At 53.6% G+C, this 15,919-nt stretch overlaps 1 protein-coding gene across 1 annotated transcript in view; it reads right to left on the bottom strand.

Moving 5' to 3' along the window:
• Positions 1–15,919, bottom strand: part of NTN1 (netrin 1) — a 97,876-nt gene that overhangs the window by 15,775 nt on the left and 66,182 nt on the right. The window contains exons 3-4 of the mRNA XM_027664082.1: positions 12,449–12,598; positions 9,403–9,456 (exon numbers count right to left, since the gene is read on the bottom strand). Coding sequence (XP_027519883.1) covers positions 9,403–9,456; positions 12,449–12,598 — 204 coding nt within the window. The remainder of the gene's footprint in view (positions 1–9,402; positions 9,457–12,448; positions 12,599–15,919) is intronic.

The raw sequence follows: 15,919 nt of genomic DNA, 5'->3' as shown, positions 1-15,919 counted from the left end.
GAAATGCCAGTGCAGAACACCTAAACCTCTCTGCAGGTATATCCAAACCGTGCTCCAGTTGTGCTGCTGCTTCTGGTTTTCTAACAGTTGGGGGGGGGTCTGTCCCCAACTTGGGGATGTGATTTATGTTTCTGTGCTGCAGAATCTGCACAAGAAGGAGAGGAAGGTGTATTTTTGTGAGCTCTGGTATCACAGTGATGCTGAAGATGGACCCAAGTGATCCCTCCCTTCATCAAGAGTCAGGGAATCCCAGCTCTTGGCTGTGTCCATGCCCAGATCCCACAGCTGAGCCAGCAGTGCTCTCAACCAAAGCCCTGGTGTGGTTCCATGAGCCTATCCAACAACTACAGAACTATTCCAGGTGCTCCAAAGAACTGCCATCCTGTGGGACATACAGGACACCGTGTACGGCAGCCTATGGCTCCACTGGTCTGCAGAGCTTCCTGCTGCCCCTTCCCCACAGAACTGAGTGCTCCTCCAGGCTATTCAGACTCTGGGAATAAATTTCCAGCCCTTCTTACAGGCAGCAATCCCACATCTTCAGCCTGTGGCTGGGGACATGGAGGAACAGCACAAGGAGCAGAAGGGGTGTGGGGGGGGGGGAGCCAGTTTTTGTTTGGGAAGGGCAGGGGCAGCAACATCTCGTGTCTCTGCCCTGTGATTGAGCAGGGGCTCAGCTGGGTGCTCAGTGTGCTCAAACTGGGCATGAAAACATTTCTGGAAGCTGTCTCAGGGCATCCCAAAGGCAGTTTAACTCCCAGGCAACACAAGATAAAATGCAATCCACAACCACCCAGCATTGGAACAGGAGAGGATGACCCTGTGCCAGGGTTTGGCCTGTAGCAGTTATGGCAGGGATGCCTTTGGCTCTTAGACCTCTGGAGATTTCCCCAGATGACCATGAAATCCTGTTTTGCTTCCCACAGCACTGAGGCTGCCCCTTGCTTCCATCCCAAAGAATTATTTTAACATCTCCTCCCTCAGTCTCAGTGAACGACTGTTAGAGTAATTTTGGAGAGTGCCAGCTCTGCTTGCTCCAAGCTTCCAGCTCTTGGCCTTTGCTGCCCACACATCCTGAGGGAGGGGATGCTCTGGAGTGGCCCTCTCCTTGTCCAAGGAATATGGATGGGATCCTCCCTGTGGGCCAAGCAGCAGGGACTGCAATGTGTCTGGCTCTCAGAGCACACACGGCCTGCGAGGGATCGATGCTGTGACCTAATTTGGGCTGGACTCCAGCAGGAGTCTTTGTCTCAGAGTTGGCTGCTTTAATATAAAGAAGCTTTAATAAAAAAAGCAAACTTAGGGCAGAGAATCCCTCCCAGGTTATTCACTTTAGCAGTGGGATCACTCCTCCTGCACTCTTGTCCAGCCATTGGATGGAGCAGATCTGTTATGACTACATTGGCTCCTCTCCCTCCACCTGGTGAGGACCCAACTGCTGAGCATGATGCCCTTTGCAAATATGATGTGCAAATCAGTGCCCTTCATCCTGGGCCTGCTGCAGGACAACCAGTGCCTCTGGCTGGTGGCCTTGGCCATCTCTCCAGCACAGCCAGGAGCTGGAATGGGGAGACACATCTTTTCCAAGCCTTGGACCTGGGATGAGCTGGGACTGGGCTGCTCAAGTCACACATGTTGTGTTGTCTACATAATGGTCCCCAGGTTTGAAGCAGTCCCTACCTGAGCCTGTGGACATGGATTCCAAGGGTCTGGATCTGCTCAGAGAGGGTCTGTGCAAATTCCTGGTGCACAGCAAGCTTTGGTACAGCCTTGCATTTAACCACACAGCTGTGAGACTTTGCTGTCTGTCCTTGGTCACCCCCTGGCTCAGGGCAGCCTTGGAGCAGCAGTCCCCAGGAGCTGGCAGGGGTTTGTCCCATCAGCTGAGACCCAGCCTTGGAGAGGGTCTGTGACCAGTCTGCAAAGGCAGAGGCACCTGCTTGGGCATCAGAGCATCTTCTGGCCTCCAAAGCAGGCTGAGGAGCACCTTTGCACCAGCACATGAGTATGTGGGGCAATGAGGCCAACCCTGCCCTGTACTGATCACACCATGGTACTGAGCTGCACCAGCCCCAATGGGGCAGGAGGAGTGGGAGGAATTATTTCCACTATTTTTTTGTTTGTTTGTTTTGGTGCTCTGCAGACCTAATCTTTCCTTGGGACCCTTCTGAAACCCCCAGAAACAGATACACTAAACCTTTCCTGCAGGACAGCTCCAGGACTCCCTGGGACCACCTGGCAGGAGCATCCTGAGCCCTGCCTGCAGTTCCAAAGATCCCCAGGCAGCATCCAGGCTGCTCCGTGCCCAAACTGGGGACTTGCTGCCTGGTGCTGAGGGAGAAGCTGCCCGAACCCCGGCTGGGCAGCCCCGCAGGGGGAGAGCCAGGACCACAGCATCCCAGTGGATAACTGCCATTAACCTCTCCCTTGGAACAAGAAGGTGCAAATGAGCCCACAGTAGCCTCCTTTCTTCTGGCTGAGCAAGATTGATTGAAAAACAAATTGGCGCAAATAAAGCATGTAATTAGATTAAAGCCTCTCGCCCGGAGCGGGTGGGGAGCGGCAGCGAGGGCTTCGCTGGAGCCCGCAGCCCCTTCTCACCTCCCCAGCACCCAGTGCGGCTTGGGGGCCACTGGACCCTCCAGCATGACCCCCAGTACCCACAGGATGCGGCCAGGGCTGCCCATGACCTCAGGGGAACTGCCCTTGCCAGGCCCCCCATGCTCAGCCACTCCAGTTCCAGCTGTGCTCCAGGCATGGTTTGGGTGCCTTTGGTGCGTCCCTGGGAACCCTGGTCACGGTGTTCAGAGGGAGAATCACCCCCAGGCACCCCCCGAGCCCCACTGTGCCTCGGGGTGAGTTTGGTCCCTGCCTCCTGAGCTGCCTGCTGCCAGTTTGGGAACAGGAGAGAATGGCCTGAGTGATATCTGGTGTTTTGGGACATGGGTGCCCATAGCAGCCATGGCCTCATCAGCATCCCAATTTTCCCAGATATAAAGGGAGTGAGTAGGAAGGCTATGGCTGCTGGTGACACAGTGAGGACAGTCCCACTGTGACCCACTGGAAAACACTGCACTGGAAAACACCACACCAACACCGAGTTTTATGGTTCATCCACCCCCTCCTCTCCACCCTCCTCACTCTCTCCCAGGAGCACACGGGGCTGGCAGCACATTTTCTACCCCCTTCCCAAAGGATCAAACCCAGCACTGAGCCCCAGCCCTGACAGTGCTTCATCCACACCTCGTGCTTCCCCACTCCAAACATATCCTGAGCCACTGACGAGCTCCAGGGGTGCTGCTCCCTGAACTCCAGGGGTGCCCTGGGATGCAGAACTGCCAAGAGCCACTGACAACACGATTAAATACATTCATAGGAAGCCATCTGTCCTCAGGAGCATCAGCCACCCCCTAAATTCCTGCCCAACAGCAGCTCCCAGCTGAGAGGAACTGGAACAGGGAAAATCACACTTCTCACTTGGAAACAGAGAGCTGGTGCTGGGGACAAGGGCTTTGTTTCTCCAAGGGGAATCAGAATCTGGAAATGTCCCTCGATGGGGAGAGAATCAGTTCATTTCACTTCAGAATCATCATCACTGTTTTTGCAAATGGGTCCGAGGGTGATGCTGATGCAGTCCTTGATCTGAAGCTCGTGACTTGGCTACAGTGCCCGGGGCTTGTGGGCACCCAGGTACCCCCAGGGTCAGAAGGATAGTCCCTTAGGCAGTGTCCAGAGCTGGACATGTGGGGATGAAGGGAGAGGGGGATGGAAAGATGTGGGATGGAGAGATGAGGGATGGAGGGATGTGGGGATGAAGGGTTGCAGGGATGGAAGGATATGGGGATGAAAGAATATGGGGATGGAAGAATGGAGGGTTTGGGGGTGGAGGGATGGAGGAATGACGAGAGATGGAGATGAAGGGATGTGGGGATGGAGGAATGGAAGGATGTGGGGATAAAGGGTTGCAGGGATGAAGGGATATGGGGATGAAAGAACAAGGGGATGGAGGACTGGAGGGATTTGGAGGTGGAGGGAATCGGGTGCAGGGGTGTAGGGATGGAGGAATGAAAGGATTTGGGAGTGGAGGAATGCAGGGATGGAGGAATGAATGGATGTGGGGGTGCAGGAAGCCCTGCACTGGGGTGATAAGAGCGCAGTGCAGTTGTGCCTGAGGCTTATCTGCATTTCAGCAGTTTTGTGGGGTTTGTTTTGGCTTTTTTTTTTTCCTCAGACCTTCTGAGATATTTTGAAGTGACCAGAAGTTTCCTCTCTGGAAGCCCCTCACCCCTATTGTGCTCACAGCCATTCACTGCAGATCACCATGAGAAACCTCTTTTCAGGGGGGAGCTGGACGCTGCGGCCGATCAATCAGTCAATCAATCATGCAGTCAATCCATCACCTCGCTTACAGCCCGAGACAGGCGAGAGAATACCCATGCAGGGCTGAATTCATTCCTCATTTGGATGGGTACAAAGCTGGAGACCCCCAGACTGAGCCCAGATCTGCACCAGGGTGACTGAAATGACAGTTTCTGCCCCCGATTGTGCCGAAGGCAGCTGGGCAGACCTTTATTCCCAGGCTATGGGATGTGCCTGGCTCTCCACAGACAGAGCTGACACTCGCTGTTAGAGCTTCCTCAGAGCAAAGTGCTGTGGCTTTTCTCTCCACAGGGTCCCTCTGGCCATGCCCCATCCCATCCTCACCCAGATGAGCAGGCAGGGCTGTGCCCTGGCAGCTCCCCCCCCCGGGAGCCCTTTGGGAAGGAAGGGAGCAGTGCCGGGCCCTGTGCTTGGATCCGGTGCTGCTGATCCCCTCCAGACCCTGTGAGTGCTGACACGAGTGGCAGCACACGTTCACACACTCCTGTTCACTGCACACCAGTGCTGGGTGATGGCTGAGGCAGGTCACTGCTCCCATCCCAAAGGAAAGCTCAGCCTGGCTGTGCTCCTGTCCCCACGCTGTCATTTTCCGAGTGAGCCTCGCACCCCTCGCAGATGTTGTGGAGGCAGCTGGCATCTCACACGGTGTTGACTCCTTGTTTCCAGCGGCTGCAGCTCGTTAAAAGGAGCTGTGGTACATTTAATCCTTTCCTACTGTCACTCTTGCCTTGAGCTGTTGCTGCAGTGATGATCGCGGTGTTTACGGGACTGTGAGCAGGGGGACAGTGATCCACTCATCTGCCTGGAGTGGAGCTGTGGAGCCAAAAAGGCACGTTCCCGTGGGGATGCAGGGGTACAAGCTAGCTAGGAGCCTGGGGATAAGGAGATTTCTCCCAGCTGCCCGAGCCATGAAATTCAAGCACAGTTCCTGTACATGTGGTGGGAGAAAGGGATTTATTTAACTCATCTTCTACCTGTGCCTGCTGAGGTTTTGCTGGGGTGCTGCAGATGCTGGTGGCAGCAGACCCCAGGGACCCCTTTTTCCTCCATGCCTATCTATGGAGACAGGCTGTGAGCCTCTGACCACCCTCTGAAATCTGCATTTTGCTCTTCTGCTGAGGGATGCAGGAGCCCATTCCTGCTGCTCACCCTGTGATTGTCCTGGGAGTGATGGTGTGTACCTGGGAGCAGGGGACTCTCAGAGGGTGGCCTTGCATCACCTCAATTCATCTGGGCATGGGCAGGCAAAGATTAAAGCTTCTGACATTCAGACAGAAGAAAACTAACCCTGTTTTAGGGCTTGAATACTTTGACTACCTGCAAATGCTGCTGAAATGGGAGTTCCAGGTCATCAGGGAGGCCAATTTTCCCCATTCCTGGTTCTTGGGGGAGGATTCTGGCTAAATTTGGATATCAAGGCACGTACCCACCTCTGTAGTCTGGGAAAGCTGCAACTTGCAGCCAAACTGTGCACACTGGGGGACCCCCAGGGATCACCAAGACTGGGGGTTTCCCCCTTTTCTGCACTTGCTTCCAGCCTCTTCCTCACCAGCCAGGAACAAAAGGGCACAAATGACATTTGGGAAGTCCAGATCTGGTTTTGAAGCTGCAGAGGCTGATTTCCAGGGGAAAACCATGTGAAGTTGCATCAATCCAATCACCTGGTTTTATTTAAGCCCACTAGCCAAAATCATCCAACTCAGATAATCATTCCCAAGCCAATCTGGATTTGATTCAGATAAGACAATGACTGAGTGGCAGGTTTGTAAACCTTTACCCCCCACTATTATTTTTGTTTGCCCTTTCACTGGGGCCCTTCTGCCTCTCTGAATGGGACCAGAGAAGGACGGGGTGGTAGCACGAGCTCTTCTTGCCTCAAAAAGGCTGCACCCCCTCCTCATCCTCCAATCTCCCAGAGTGGGAGAGCATGAATGCATTTCATCTAAACAATTCAGTTTTGGACTGTTTTCCCAAATTGATTGGGACCTCTGAGAGCTAAGCAGAGCCAGGCAGGACCCCCCACGCCAAAGCTGATGTTGTCCCACCCCTTGTACCAAGGCCAGGTTTGGCCCATGGTCTTCTGCAATGTGCCCCTCATTGGCTCCCAGTGGAGTGATGCTCTCTCAGCTCTTGGCCAGGGTGGTGCTTTCTGTCCCCTGCAGCTTCAAGGAAAGGAAATAAAGCAGCATCTCTCCCAGAACTGGCTGGGTCTAAAATCTCTCACTAATCACCTTCTCCATCTCTGTAACCCTTTTGTTCCCACAGCACAGGAGCTCTGGCTTGCAGACACACTGATTTAAGGATGTGCTAAAAACCCCCACAAAGTTCAGCAGAATTCTACAGGATGGGGGGGCCCTGAGGGTTGCCAAGGCACAGCACTGTCAGATGTTCCCCCTCAAGGGGAATGGATGAAATGTGGAGGGTTCAAGCTCCTTGGACAAAACAGTGCTTAAAAAGTCCAATAAAATCACTGTGAGTAGAATTATGATGGGGTGCTGGGCCCATCAGATTGCTCAGTTTGGCTCAGCTTTCATGAGGAGGCAGGACAAGTGGCTCCTGGTGAGCTGGGTTGGTCCCTGGTCACCCTTCTGGGCAGGGAGTGGGGAGATCCAGCCTTCCAGTGACACAAGGATCCAAGAAGTGTTGTCAAGTCATTGCTCATGGCTCACAGGCTGTCAGGATGCCCCCATGGATAACTTTTTCCCAGCCTCCAGCAAGGATTCCTCTGCTGAAGGGAGGTGTCTCTGACCCTGCTGAGATGCTCTCAGTTAGTAGCTTAATGGCAACTCAGTTGGGCTTGGGCAGATCCCTAAATAACCCCTCTCCCCACAGTGAGGATGCTGTTGTGGGGAGCTGTGGGACTCACTCCTTCCCCAGTGGAGCTGTTTGCTGCCAGGGGCTGCGGGGGGTCAGGACCAGAGGGTGCCCTGCCAGCAGCACCAGGGAGAGAAGGTCCCTTTGGAGAAAGGCTGGAAAATCCTGCAATCACCCAAAGCCTTGTTCTGAGGTGAGGGGCACCTCCTGACCGACCTGCCTCTGATCCCTGCAGCCATCCCTGTTGGCATTCAGGGAGATGCAGGGCTGGCAGGGAGCACCTGGCTCTCCCCACTGGTTGCACAGGGACCTGCTCCTCATCAAAATGTCCCTATTTTGTGCCTAAAATGGGCTGTGCACCCCCTTGTCCTGTTCAAGGGTCCAATTGCTGCAGGCTCCGTGCTTGTCCTGACCCCTCTGAGGGGCCAGGGGGGCACCAGCCCCAGCTCTGCCCCAGCCCACCCCACACAGTGCCTGGTGCTGAGCTGGTGGCCGTGACTCTCAGCCTGGGGCTCCTGCAGGTCACACTGCCACAGCACATCAGGGCAGGCACTGGCAAGGGCTGTGGCCAATCAAGGTAGCACGTGGGGATTTGGGATGGCCAAATGCAGCTGCCCCAGCTGTTGTTTGCCCAGGGCAGTGGGGGAGTTGTTTCCCCAGCTGTGTTGGTATCTGCATGGAGCCCACAGGTGGCCAAGGTGGGGACATCCCCACACCAAGTCCCCTTACAGCCAGGACAAGATAGAGGGGCTAAGAGGAGCTGTGGGGAGGGGCTCTGTGTGGCTGAAAGAAGATGGTGAGCTGCACTATAGCATATGATTGAGCTCCTGAGGACCTGGGGAAGAAGATTTCTCCTGATGGATTGGGTAACAGAGGCTGGTATTGCCAGGAAACGGCGTTGTGAGGAAGAGGAGACCTGCTCCTGCTTGGCTTCAGGTTGAGTGTGATGGTCCCTGTTCCTGATAACCCAACACCTTGTTTTGTAGGGATTCCCCAAACAATGTTGGCACCCAATGTCTAAGGCAAAGCACCCAAAGGGCTGCTCAGCAGGGCTGGGCTGGAGGGAGCTGCCAGGGGCAGCCCTTGGTGTGTCTTCAGGCTCCTTCCAGCCCTGCAGCTCAGAGGGAACGCTTCCAGAAGCACACAGGAAACAACAGGCACAACCCAAGGCTGGAAGATCATTCTTGCCCAGACCAGCCTGATACTGAAACACGGAGTTGCTGCTTCTGCATTTACATGTAGCAAGACTTGTCCTTTAAATCAGTCCTATGGAACACCCTGGGATTTACCTTGCCATGACACTGGAGACCTAAGACCTTGTCCCTTTGCTCCCTGGGTTCCCCACCCTGGGAGAGCTCCTGAGCACACAGCAACACACACAGCCTGTGTGACAACCCTTGCCACGGGACAAGCCTCGGCTCAGAGTTCAATTCAAGGTGACGTCCATCACTTTTAGTACAAACTCCTAAATTTATGAACCCTCCTACACTGCTGAGGCAAAAGTAAACAGCCTTTACACCTCGTGTCCTTCACAGCTGTGGCGCTGCTCAAATACCCCAGAAACCTGCAGGCAGTGGGACAAGTCACCCTTTCCTGGGACTCTCTGGCTCCTGCCATCATCCCCTGCTCAGTCCCAGACATGAGACACGTTGTTATAACACACACAGGTCACATCAGCACCCGAGATTGCTTGGCACAAGGAATGCACAGATCTAGGAATACAACAGGAATGCTCCTATCCAGCAATAAGCAATGATTAGGTATTTTTTCCCTTTTGGAGGATTTTTGGTTCTCCAGCCCTTTTCCAACAGAAAATCTCCTTGGAACTGTTCTCATCCTTCTGAGAAGGTAACCACAAAACTTCATAATCAACTAGTGGTGGTTTTGAATCCTTACCCCTTTTCCATCAAGTGTTGGTTCCACATTGAGTGGAACCACACATTAGGTTCCACCCTGTGTGCTTATGGATTTAGAACCTCTGGAAAAACCTCTCTCCACCTTCTCTACACTCCCACATGCTCTGAGGAACACCCGTCTCTCAGGATGCTGCACAGCTGTTTCGAGCACTCAGACACTTGGGCGTAAAAGGAAACCACTTGTCCCGGTACGAACACCAGAATTTATGTATTTAATGCAATTTCATTCAAGGGAGGGGGTTGCTCAGAAGACTTTTAGCATCAGAGTGCTTCAAAAGAAGAGAGAACGTACCTGCGGGCTCCTCTGTGCTGCTGGCGGCTGTGGTGGGGGGCGCGGCGGGGATCTCTGTGCGGGACAGCGAGGAGGCAGGAGCAGAGGGGAGATAAAAGAAAGAGGAGTTATTCCAAATCCCAGAGAGCCTGGTCCCTGCACACACTGCATGTTCCCTCCCCAGCCGTGTCTACCAGCACGGAGGGTTTCCCAACGATGTCCTCCAGCAAGGAGCATTGCAAGAGCCCCAGAAAGCAGCGCACCAGGACCATACCTACTGGGGAGTCAGACCTCCCTGGAGGGTGTGGGAAAGGGGTTCTTTAACAAAACATTTTGGCTTGTGGCTGCGGGCTGCACTGTGCCCAGCCCCTGCAGGCAGTGGGAATGCTGCTGCCTCTCCGTGTCCCAGAGTTGTCCCTTCCAGCTGCTGTCTCCACCCACGTCTGAGGCAGTGTGAGCACTCCTCTCCTGTGAGAGGGTGCAGGTAAAGCATTGCACCTCTGTAGGGATGCAAGTGTTACCTCACACATTTAAGGGAAACACAAACGTATCTGGTACCAATGCACTGGTCCCTGGTTTTGATTTGGGACCAGATTTCCAGAGCAAAAACCACATAATATTCGGGATATTCATGCCCACGCCTGGCTGTGTTTGTTGAAATTCAAGGGATGGGCTGTGGATGGAGGGATGGTCCCAGCTTTGCAGGATGCTCTCCTTTCCCAGAGCACATACATAGCTCTCATTACAGACATCCTTCACACATTCAGGGCATGATGATGCAATTTCTGTGCATTCCTGGTAATCCTGGTGGGGGAACTCCCTACCAGCCCAGTTTGAAAGTGGAATTTAGGCATGAGCTGGGGATCAGCATTTGCTTCCTTCCACTTGTGCTCTTGGGAACACACCTGGCCACGAAGGCAGGGTTTGCTGGGGTCGGTCTGCATTGTGGTGACAGCAGCTCATAGGGGTGCAGCCCAATTAGCATTAGATGATTTTTTTAAGTCATTCACTCTCATGAAATTAAACACAGGCATAGCCCATGTGAAAGACATAGTACATAGTCAGGAAGCACATGGATAGCCAGCACAGCCATCCCAAAAGGTTGGGTGGGTACTCCTGCCTGCAGTGCACACAGACCCTACTGGGGTCTTGTTCATTCCCCATGAGGTGTTTTTTGCATGACTATAAGTCTCTGGGACAAGGAAAATATAAGCAGTGGTAAATCAGAGAGTAACTGTGCCCTTGCAGGCAAGGTGGCAGCCCCTTGCTAGCAGCAGTGAGCCTGTGGCAGTGGGAGAGCAGCGTGGGCAGGGATGGAGCCCCCCACTACACACAGATCAAACATGTGTGAACTCCATCCCCTCCCACGTGTAGGATATGCTGACTGACATTTTTCAAGGATGAAAATGCCCTGGTTTGTGTTTTTCTGGGATGAGGGAATTGTGAGTTGCTCATATCCTCACTTGAATTGCTTTAGAGTCCTATGTGCAGATCCAGCTCCCAACAACTGAACATGGGCTCGACGACCAGGCCAGAGCCTGGCTTGGAAAGCGTTTTTAGCAGAAGCTTTGGCCCCTGGGCAAGGATGTCTAGCAGTGACACAGAAGTAAGTGCCTCCCATGGGTGCTGGGTGGTGGTCAGGTGGCAGGGCCAGGCAGGGAAGCCCTGCCAGGCTCACACCAGCCTTGAGCATGCAGGGTCGGGAGCTGTGTGAGCACAGCCCGGCTCCAAACCCCTGGATGGGTCATGTTGAAATCCTGTGTCTGTCTTTTTTTAGTGCAACAAATCCCAAGGGAGCTGATGCAAGGAACAATTTACTCTCTGATTTGCCATGGCCCTGGGGAATGGCTAATGATAAACCTTTGTGCATACTTGCTGCAGCGCAGACTGGAGCCACGACTGGAGGTCTTGGGGAAATAAGCATCTAGTCTGAGCTCTTGCTGTCCCATTGCAACATGGGGAAAAATGAATCTCAAGTGACCAAAACCCATCCCAGAATGTATGTTTTCTTCACCAGGAGAAGGTGGAGAAAGGGTATCTTCCCCATAATTCAGCAGTGGCCATGCTGAGAGGGAGATGCTGTGGGGGGACAGAGCAGGAGCAGGCTGTGGGTTCCCAGGAAAGATTTGATTCTTTCAACCGTCACTTTTCTTGTTGGGCCTTTTTCCCCTTTTAGCAGCAGGGAATCACCCTTGAGGGGAGCAGTTCCTCTTTCCCAGCCCATCCCAGGCACACTAATTTTGATGCTTCCTTTTTTTAGGGTGGGGGGAGATGTCTCACAAGGTGCATGAGCCACTGAATGATCCAACAGCAGCAAACCCAACAGGCAGCAGAGAGGAGCACCAGGCTAAAGCCCACCTTGCCTGGGCAGTGAGAGCTCAGCAGGGGCTGAGTGGAGATCTGGGTGTTTGCAGAGCAAATGCTGCAGTGGAGCTGTACCTGTACCAGGGTGCTCCCTGCTGTTGTTTGAAGAGCAGAGGAGGAGAGCAGCCTTGGGAAGGCAAATTGAAAAGCAAGCCCAAGGAAGCAAACAATAAAACAGCCTCTGTTTCTGGGAGGGTTGTGTGAGTGCAAGATCCCCTTTAGCAATCCAGGTGCTATCACTGTGTTACTGTGATGGCAACTCCACCAAACCAGCAGCTCCTCTGATTTGAGCTCTGTGTCAGTGCAGCACAAACTGTTTTTGGAGAGAAAATTCTGTTTGTAGTGATCTGCTGCAGCATCCAGATCTGATGTGGTACCCAAAAATAAATGTGCTCTTGAGGCACCTCTGCTCCATGAAGCAAAATCAAATTACCATCAAACTGGTCTGTAACTGCACCCACACAGCCCACCCAATGAGGCAGACAAGCTGTTTGGAAGCCAGTGCTGGATTCTGGGCTATGTTCCCTCCTGTGGGCAGTGCAGATGGCAGGGGAACCCAGGCAGCTCCATCCCCCCAGCACTGCCCGCTGGCACAGTCGTTTGTGACAGGGTTAAGCAGCCTCCCAACACGGGCAGTGGCTCCTGCGAGTTTTTAAGGGTTAATATCTCTAATCTACAGACACTGAAAGAGTGATCCACCTACTTATGCAGGGGGCGATGGGCGAGCGGCTTTGCTGGTAGCCTTTGGCGCATCGGTTGCAGGTGATGCCGGTGACACCGTCCTTGCAGGGACACTGGCCCGTGGTTTGGTTACAGGTTTGGCCGGCAGCACCCACGGGATGACAATCGCACTCTGTGGAGGGAACACACAACAAGAGGGTCAGGGGAGAGCAGAGCGGGCGCAGGCGACGTTGTGGCATCGTCGGGGAGCAATCCCGGCGTGGCTCCACCTTTCCTGCCGCCGGCAAACATCCCACCCAGCCTGCGACCTCACTGACCTGGAACGGAGGTGGCATTTGGCAGAGGGGGTGTGGAGGCCCTTACTTGGGCACAGAGGGGATGGCACCGGAGAGAGGGTGGCCCTGCCACAGCCCATCCCGCTGCGGGGATGGAAACGCAGCCAGGATGTCTCAGGTGCTGCACAGCCCTGGGCAGGGAGTGTGGGGACACCCACCCGTGGACACGGAATCACAGAGTACACCGAGTTGGAAGGGATCATCGAGGCCAACTCTTAGCCCTGCACAGGCCCATCTCCAAGAGTCACACCGTGTGCCTGAGAGGAAACACAACTGCCTTATCCATGAGTGCTGTGATCAGGAGTTTGCAGCACTCAAAGAGGAGGGGAGCAGGAAAAGCAGCACCCACTGCCCCCACCCCAGCAGCTTAAAACACCCTCAGGCTCCCAGGAGCAGTGGCAGGACTGTAAGGAAGAGGGACAAAACCCAGGAACCCAGGAGTGTTTCACTGCCCCTTCAGCACAGGAGATCTCAGGCACGGAGTGAGTGCTTTCAGAGATGTTGGGAATTCATTTCAGGAGTGAGTGCTTTCAGAGATGTTGGGAATTCATTTCACGTGCACTACAAGAAAAACCAAACCAGCCACCCTCCTCCTTTCAGTGCTTTTGCTCGAGCCCTTCCCTGCTGAGCAGCATCCCTGGCAGCTGGCACTGAGGGAGCAGGAAGGAAATGCCCTTGTGGGATGCAGGCAGGCTGGAGGACCTGCTGTTCCCAGCCAGATGGATGGAGGCTTGACAGCAGAGCTGGGCAGATGTGAAGGGTTTGGCAGGGGATGTAAATACTGCACTTGAAAACATTCACCATCTCATTTCCCACAGTGGGACTTACCGGCGCAGATGTTTGGTTAAAAAAAAAAAAAAAGGGAAGAAAAAAGCCAAAAAGAAAAAAAAAAAGCCAAAAAAGAAAAAAAGGCATCAGGGCTTGTTATCATCGCTGCTCCAAAAGGATTATGGCCTCGCACATTTGTTAACAGCCCTGATTTCTAAGAGCTGCAAGCACCGTGCCAGACTGTGGTCTGCCCCTGCTGAGCAGTGGCAGGGAGAGGCAGGAAAGCAGGGAAGCTTTCCTTTTCTTCTGCAGCATCCTCGGGAAGGAGCCAGCCAAATCCCTCCCAGGGGAGCACTGATCCCGCTCTCCTTCTGCCCCTCAGGGGAGCTGCCTGCTAGAAAGGGGGTTTGGGGGAAAATATGTCCCACTGCCCAAAATCTGGAGGGGGCTGGTCTGTGGGTCAGGACCAGTACGAGTGTCTCCATGGGTTCCAGTGGCTTAAAACACCCCCAGATCCCCCAAACTGGGCATACCACTCCCATGAGGGTTTGTTCTGGACCCTGCAATGATTCTTAGTTTGTCTTGCAACCCCCCAGCTCTGAGACACCCTAAATCTGCCTCATCTGGGGACAACAAATCACATCCCACATTCATTTGTGTTGGGTGTCCAAGCTTTGATGTTTGGCTGGAGCTTCCCTCCAACCCTCCCAGCATGATCCTGCTCCAGCTTCCCTGTACCAGCAGCTCCCAGTTTGACCCCCCTCCCAGCAGGGTTTGGATAGTGCCTCTGGCCTCCTTGCACCAGGATTTCCCCTTCTCCTGTATGGGACATCCCATCCCTGTGCAGCCCTTCCCAGAGCACCAGCAAACTGCTGCCATCCCTGACTCCACCAGTCTTGGATGAGAAGAGATGGAGCCTTGCCAAAACCTGATGATTTTTTCACATGTGAGGGGAAAAAAAACCTTCAAGAAACCAACAACGCTTTTGCTTCTTTTCTCCTCTTTTCCTAACACTTCTGATTTGATTTTTTTGGTTAAGGGTCCTGCTCTCTCCCCTGTTGTGAGCTGTCCCTGGGAAATAGCTGCTTGCAAATCTGTCCACAGCAGAAAATTTGCTTTTCTAAACTTAATTTTGAATGAAAAAGTTTCAACATGAAATGAGTGTGGCTGGTGATGAGCTCGGAGAGCAGAGGGATGTTTAGGTGGGAAAACCTGCCCATTGCAGCCCCAGGGGATGGCTTTGATAATGCTGGGGGAGAGGAAATAAAAACACATTAAGTGAAAGAGTGAAGAAGAGCCAGGGCAGAAAAGAGTTAAAGAAGAGCAGAGAGGCAGGAGTTAATACAAAAATAAGCAAATCAGGGAAGGGTTACACAAGAAGAGGCAAAGGGCAGGAGGATGGGGAGGAACATGCCTCATGTTTCAGGCGTCCCCTCTGGGGCTGCGCTGGTTTCAGGCATCGCCTGCAAACCCCCATCCTGTGAGTAATCCTCCCCCATGTGAGCGGATTGCACCGATTTCAGTGGGACTGCTTGGACGAGAGAGGGAAAGGGAGGAAAAAAAGCCTTGGTGATGAGTAAGATTTACAGAATCAGGCTCTTGGAGGCCGGGCTGTAGAGCACAGAGAGCTCCTCTGGACACCACATAAATAAATAGCGATGCTGCTGCTTCCTTCCCTCATGAGGTAATGCCTCGGCACAGCTTGTCCAGAGCTGCTGGGTTATTTTTACAGCCATATCTGTCTGAGGTTGTCTCCTCTCTCCCCAGTCTGGGCTCCTGTGAGGGCTCTGCACACAAATGTCACCCGTGTCCCCACAGGCACGTGTGATGTGCCCAAGGCTGCAGAGTAGACAAGTCATGGAGGAGCTGGGACTCACCAGCTCGTGGTCCAGGACCTCACCAGGACAAAGCCCTGGCTGATCTCTGATAGCTCATGCTGACACACGGTGGGGTAAATCCGCTCTGGGTGGAGGGATGTGCTTTGTGTCACCAGTCCCCAACTTTTGGTTGGGGCACAGGACCTGCGTGTCCGGGACGGCTGCCCTGGGCAGAACACTCCGGTTCCTCCAGAACCTGACCCCATTCTGACTTGTCTATCTTCCAGAAAACTCTCCGAATCAGCAGCAACTCAGCCCTCGTGGCGCAGGGAGGCAGGAGGTGGTCTAGGCAGTGTCTGCAGATGTGTATTTGCCGTCCCTGTCCTAGAGAAACTGAACCAGCGCCAGCAATTAGGAGCAATTAAAGGTAATTTGCAGTTCCCTGGCCAGTGCAAACACTTGCAGCCAGCAATTACAGGCTCTTCTCCTTCCCCAGCCGTGGAGTGGCTGGGCTGCTGGTGTTTGATGCTGATTTTTCTAGTACGGTTCAAATTCCTTTGGGCTGTAACACCA

Source organism: Corapipo altera, unplaced genomic scaffold (genome assembly GCF_003945725.1).
Source record: "Corapipo altera isolate COAL_440 unplaced genomic scaffold, ASM394572v1 122, whole genome shotgun sequence".
NCBI lineage: Eukaryota > Metazoa > Chordata > Aves > Passeriformes > Pipridae > Corapipo > Corapipo altera.
Note: the sequence above shows the minus strand (reverse complement) of the source record. Positions and strands in the feature narration are given on the sequence as shown.